General features: G+C 53.5%; 1 protein-coding gene across 1 annotated transcript in view; it reads right to left on the bottom strand.

Annotated features, from left to right (window-relative positions):
- Positions 1 to 145: 145 nt before the first annotated feature.
- Positions 146 to 6,000, bottom strand: part of B3GNT3 (UDP-GlcNAc:betaGal beta-1,3-N-acetylglucosaminyltransferase 3) — a 17,611-nt gene continuing 11,756 nt past the window's right edge. Inside the window, 8 exon segments of the mRNA XM_007116899.4 lie at positions 146 to 1,086; positions 1,088 to 1,145; positions 1,148 to 1,404; positions 1,406 to 1,436; positions 2,850 to 3,218; positions 3,221 to 3,333; positions 3,335 to 3,473; positions 4,517 to 4,694. Of these exon segments, the coding sequence (XP_007116961.2) occupies positions 903 to 1,086; positions 1,088 to 1,145; positions 1,148 to 1,404; positions 1,406 to 1,436; positions 2,850 to 3,218; positions 3,221 to 3,333; positions 3,335 to 3,423 (1,101 nt within the window). The 5' untranslated portion in view covers positions 3,424 to 3,473; positions 4,517 to 4,694 and the 3' untranslated portion in view covers positions 146 to 902.

The raw sequence follows: 6,000 nt of genomic DNA on the forward strand, positions 1-6,000 counted from the left end.
GGGCTGGGGGGGTCACCAGTTCACTTGGATCTCCCCAGTCTGAGAGACACACAGAGGCAGGGGCCAGTCCTGGGTCCCGAGAACTTAGGGTTCCCCAAGGATCTGAATATCCCCCTTCTCTGGGCACTAAGGTGTGTGTGCTGGCCTTGGGCCCAGTGAAGACCCCTCTTGCCCCAATACTCTTTCTTGTATTGTCGGGGAGCACCGGTGTGGGGTTGGGTCCTGTCGGGGACTCCAGAAACTCTGAGCTCCCATAGCCTGAGACAGATAGCTCCCTCCCTCCTCTGCCCAATGTTTCCACCATTAGAGTGCTTGAAGCCACAAGCAGGGAGGGGGCGGTCCCGTTCCCAGACTCTCTGGCCCCTCCCACCATCTGAGGGGTCCAAGATCCAGGGAGGGGTGGAGAACAGAAACCCTCCCTTCCCAGCCGAAAAATCTTCCTTGCTTCAGCTGCGTGTGGACCCAGGTGTCCTCAATTGGCCTTGAACCATTGCAGGAATTCACCCACCATTGCAGGTTCACAACCAAGGAGAGGCTGGTCACTGCTTAGGCTTTAGCCCATGATCAAGGTCAGGGCTAGGAAGTGGGACATGGAAAAGGGATGGATGCAGCAGCAGCAGCTGGGACCCTAGCAGAAGTGCTTCTGCCATTAGCGGACACGGAAAGAGATGGTCCTTCCAGCTGAGAGTCTCGGGAGGATGATGGAACACAGTCTAGGCACTACTAGGTGAGTTTTGAAGGATGTGTAGGAATTCACCAGCCAGACTCATCCAACCTCCCTGGTACTCTCCTAGGTCCTTCCCACTTAGGAGGACAAAGGTCTCAGCTTCCGGGGAGGAAGCTGCTGCCCTTTCTATGGGGATGGAGACAGTAGCCTCGAGGCTGGGGGCCCTGACTCCACCTCAGTAGATCTGTGTCCACTTGTCACAGGTGAGGTTGAGCTGGTTCAGCACATCCCACATGAGCAGCATCTCGTAGGGCAGGAAGCGGTGCACCAGCGGTAGCTCTCGGTAGAAGCAGGGGTCAATGGAGGACAGGTGGCTGGAGGGGGCCTGAACACCGGCTGTGAGGATACCACTGTGTGAAGCCCTCCTGCTTTTGGCACATGCCCAGGGAGACATCATCAATGGGGAAGAGGTCCAGGGCTGGGAGGCGTGGTGCAGGGCGGTGGCTGTGAAGCAGGACAGTAGGAAGCCACCACCCCCGCAGTAGGGTGGGTAGTGTTCCTCCTCTGTCACCACCTTCGGCACATAGTACCTGCTCCAGGGAAGGCAGACGGGGCACACACTGTGGGTCAACTGCCCCACAGAGAGGTGGTGGTCAGGGTTGTGGCCCTGCAGGTGGGTGACCACGTTGTCTGGGTGGGCAAAGACGTCATCATCCCAGTTGAGCATAAAACTGGCATGTGCACCGTGTCTTCTGCCACTGTAGGATGCCTGGGGCCATCAGCTTCGGGTCCCTGTTGGTGAGGGACAGGCAAGGATGTGTTTTCCAGTCAGGCTATTCTGGGTTAAAGGACTCACTCTGTGGTCCTTTGCAACCAACTGCCCCTCTCTGTGCCTCAGTTTCCAACTTCCCAGACAGGACACATCATGGGACCTGCCTCCAGGAGTGTTGGGGATCTACAGAGATGATGCTCTGTAAAGCACCAAGAAGTGCTTGAAATTGTCACATTTATATTTATTGCTATTCCTTCTGACTCTGCCTTGCCAAGCACTACCATTAAATAATTACTTGTATGATTGTTATATAACATCTACCTCCCCCACCAGACTCTGGGGTCCCCCTGGGTGGGAGCTGTGTCTCTCCTATGTGCCGTCTCTTCGGCACCCATTATGGGGTCAACACTTTGTAGGCACTGGATTCATGTTTGTCAAGTTGATGTTTATCACATGCTTTTGTGTTCTGCATTAAGAACGTGGCATGTTAAGAGGTTCTGGGCCCTCTACCGGCCTCGGCTTCAGTTACCTCCATAATAACTTTGGCTGCATGCTAGGTACTGTACTCAGTGCCTGCCCTACCTTGAATCCTTAATACAGTTTTTAAGAGGCAGGTGTGGTCTTCAATCCCATTTACAGATGAGGAAATAGAGGCTCTCCAGAGAAAGTGCCTTGAGCAAGGTCATACAACAGAGGTCTGTTGCTCAAAGTCTTGAACCCAGACCTATCTGTACTTACTGTGAGCAGGAACCTGCACTGGGCCCCTTTCAACTTGTGTCTCTACTCAGCTTACTCCATCCCCACCCTCCACATCCTGGGTAGGTCCTTGGAGCCTTCAATTCTTCCTCTGAGCATGGGCAAGTTTCTCTCTACCTCTCATGGTTTCTTTTCCATCAGAAAGGTCTTTGTTGAGTATCTTCCACACAGACCTGGGCCTCATGGGGAGACAGAACCAGAACAAAGAAATAAGATGTGTTCTGTCCAGCTCTCCCCATGCGCCATTGCCAATGTTATCTGAGCCTCTGGCACTGGTCCAGGTGCCTTATGAATATCATCTCATGTACTCCTCACAGCAGCCCTCAGAGGTGGGTGAGTTCAATTAATATCCCATTTCCCTGATGAGGAAACTGACACACAGCGAGGTGAATGATCATCCATGGCAAACAGCAGATAAGAAGCAGAGTCTGGATTTGAGCCCAGGTCATCAAGGCTTGGAAAGCCAGGCTTGTAAGTCCTTTCTCCCTGCCTCCCTTGGACAAAGAAGACTTCGGATCACCATGAGGACAGTAGATGGGTTGGGGGGAGGTTGATGGGGGTTTCTGGTCCCCAGAGCTCCTCAGAGGAGGTGGTAGCAACTTTGGGCAGGAAGGAGAGGTGGCCCCAATCAGGTGACACCCTCCCCACCCCAGCCCACCTGTTTGAGCGTGAGGTTGAAGAATGAGTCGTAGAAATCCCACTGCAGGATGTCACCGTGCATCCGCGCCTCCATGGCCTACAGCCGGTTGACCTTGCGCGCCTCCAGCGGGTTGGCGTCCGTGCCCACCGGGAAGAGGCGGCGCAGCTGGATGCCGTGCACCTGGCGCTCACGGCCCCACCTGCGCCGCACCAGCTCCCGGTGCTTGTAATTGCTGGCCGAGGACTTGATCACCAGCAGCAGGAAGACTGGCTGCACGCACTTGTCAGGCGGCATGTCCTGGAGCAGCACGAAGTCGCGGCAGTGTCAGTACAGCAGGAAGTTGCGGATGTGCTGCAGCTGCCTGGCGAAGTCCGGCAGGGTGCCACGGAGGTGTTGGCCAGGCAGGGGGCGGGTGGTGGGCGGGAGGGGGGCGAGGGCCAGACCAGAGCCACAGAGGTGCCCGGCGGCTCCTTCAGGCCTGGGCAGGTGGGTGGTGGCGTGCAGATTGAAGAGGAGGAGGAGGAGGGTGAAGGTGCCCAGAGCCACAGCCAGGCCCACCTCTGTCCGCAGGGGCCGAGAACACCTCATTCTGGTCCGCCTGAGTTTGGGATTGGTCCGAAGAGACCCCTGGGCAGCTCCTGCAGACAGTAACACTCACTGAAGATGCCTGAAGATGCCAGATGGGCCAAGCACTTTTCCAGAGCTACCTGTGGACCCCAACACCTGGTTGCAGCCCTATAGTTGCTCAAGTTGGAAAAATACTGAAATTCACCCCCAGAGATTCCCCCGGCTCCCACCTCCTCCAGTACCCCACGTTGGTTCTGATTGTTGCCCAGGCCCTACTGGGATCAATATTGACAGAGCAAACAGGCATGGAGATGCCAAGGTGAGCCTCCCAGATTCAGTGTGCCCAGAATCCCCCCCACCCCATCCAAGCTGGTCCTCTTTATGTCCCTCTCTCAGAGATGGCCCAGGAGCCTTCCCGAGAGAGGCAGAGAACTCCCTTTTTAGCAGTTGAGAGCTGCTGGGATCCTTCCTGCTTCCCTTTTCACTTGCTCCTCCAGGAAGCTCTGAGCTTCTGGGATTCTGATATAACCATCACTCATTCTTCTTGACTATTTGTAATGGTCTTGTGAGCTGAGCACGGGCCCTGGCTCTTCACAGAACCCTCAGGCCCAGCATGTCTCAAACAAAGCTATCTTCCTTGGCAAACTCCTCTGCCTCCTTTAAAACCCATCTCAAATGATCCATTCTCCGGGTAGTCCTCTTGGACTTCTCAGGAAGAGTCCTGGTTTCCTATTTAGCCCTGTCTCCCTCTCTGGCTAGGTCATTGAAACAGGAGGGGAGGGGGCAGGGCACAACCTTTGAAAGAATGACATAGCCCACAGACATGACATAAACTGATTAGAACCAAATGGATCCAGGATGGCAGACAAGTCAACTTCCACTAGACCTTGAGCCTCAGTATACACTCACTGTAACACATCAGCAAGCTAAATGACACTATAGGCACCATGACAGTTCCAAGACCGACCATAAGGATCAAAAAGTGGGCGGTGGCCCAGTTCTTGGAAATCCCCGCCCTTTCCCAAAATAGCTGGAATACTCCTCCCACTCATTAGCCTATAAAATTACCCACCCCTATAAAACTGATAACCCCATACCCTGGTGCCTTTCTCACCTGATACGGCGTGTGATCTCGGTTGGAAGACTGTGGGTTTTGGCCGGGTTCGAGTCCCGGCTGCCTGGGTTCAAGTGTCAGTCTGGGTTTAGGCTGGGTTCAAGTCCCAATCTGAGGTGTACGGTTTCATCATGATCTCTGACTTTTTCTTCCCAAGACTGGGGGCTTCTTGAGGGTCCTGGCATTGCCCAGCATGAGGCAAACACATGGGGGAAGCAGAGAGTGTCTGAATGAATGAATTAATGGATAAAAGTAAATTCATTAAGTTTCCTCTGGCACACTTTTTTTGCGCGGGGGTGGGTGGTGAAGTAGAAAAGAAGAGCTTTGTTGCTTTGCCAGGGAAAAGGGGGAAGCAGCAGGCTCGTGCCCCTCAAAATTGTGTGTCCCAGGGCTTCCCTGGTGGCGCAGTGGTTGAGAGTCCGCCTGCCGATGCAGGGGACACGGGTTCGTGCCCCGGTCTGGGAAGATCCCACATGCCACAGAGCGGCTGGGCCTGTGAGCCATGGCCGCTGAGCCTGTGCGTCCAGAGCCTGTGCAACGGGAGAGGCCATACCACAAAAAAAACAAAAACAAAAACAAAACCTGTGTGTCCCAACCCAGGAGGATTTGGCAATGGTTCAAGGGCAGGGCTGCTGATAAGGATTAGGGTGTGTGCAGGGCCTGCACTCCTTTAATCTGATCTCAGGTAATCTCTCTCTTTTTTTTTTAACATCTTTATTGGAGTATAACTGTTTTACAATAGTGTGTTAGTTTCTCCTTTACAACAAAGTGAATCAGTTATACATACATATACATATGTTCCCATATTCAGGTAATCTCTTGATGAGCTTCTTTGGTTCCTTTAACCTGGCCTCAGGTGGTCTTTTCTGGAGTGAAGAATGCTAACATCTTCCATTTGTTGGGGGTTTTAGTTCTGGTCTCAGGATTTAACAAAGCTCCGGTTCTTGATGTCTCCTCACAAAGAATTCAGTGAGAGACAAAGTGATAGGTAAGAAGTGGATTTATTTAGAGAGAAACACACTCGACAGAGTGTGGGCCAACTCAGAAGGTGAGAGCAGCCTGGCCCACTCTTATTTATCCATCAACCACCCCCACCCCCGAAGATTTCCTTTCCCATATGTAGGCAGAGCCCTTGGTCTCCTGTCCAGATCCCTTTCCCAGGCTTCCCTGGACTCCCTCAGTGTCGTTTTGTCTGGAAAGGTGGTATCTGTGCTGTGTTCCAGCCCTAAATTTGAAGATCTATTTTCCAGCACAGCATGAAAATGCCAGATTAGACCCAAGGCAGGACTTAACCAATTCAGTAAACACTTATTGTCTCACCTCAGAGAGGTGCCCTCCGGAGCCCAACTGCTGGTTTTTTTTTTTTTTTTTTTTTTTGCGGTACGTGGGCCTCTCACTGCTGTGGCCTCTCCCGTTGCGGAGCACAGGCTCCGGACGCGCAGGCCCAGCGGCCATGGCTCGCGGGCCCAGCCGCTCCGTGGCAT

The sequence above is a fragment of the Physeter macrocephalus genome, unplaced genomic scaffold, assembly GCF_002837175.3.
Source record: "Physeter macrocephalus isolate SW-GA unplaced genomic scaffold, ASM283717v5 random_41, whole genome shotgun sequence".
In the NCBI taxonomy this organism is placed as follows: Eukaryota; Metazoa; Chordata; class Mammalia; order Artiodactyla; family Physeteridae; genus Physeter; species Physeter macrocephalus.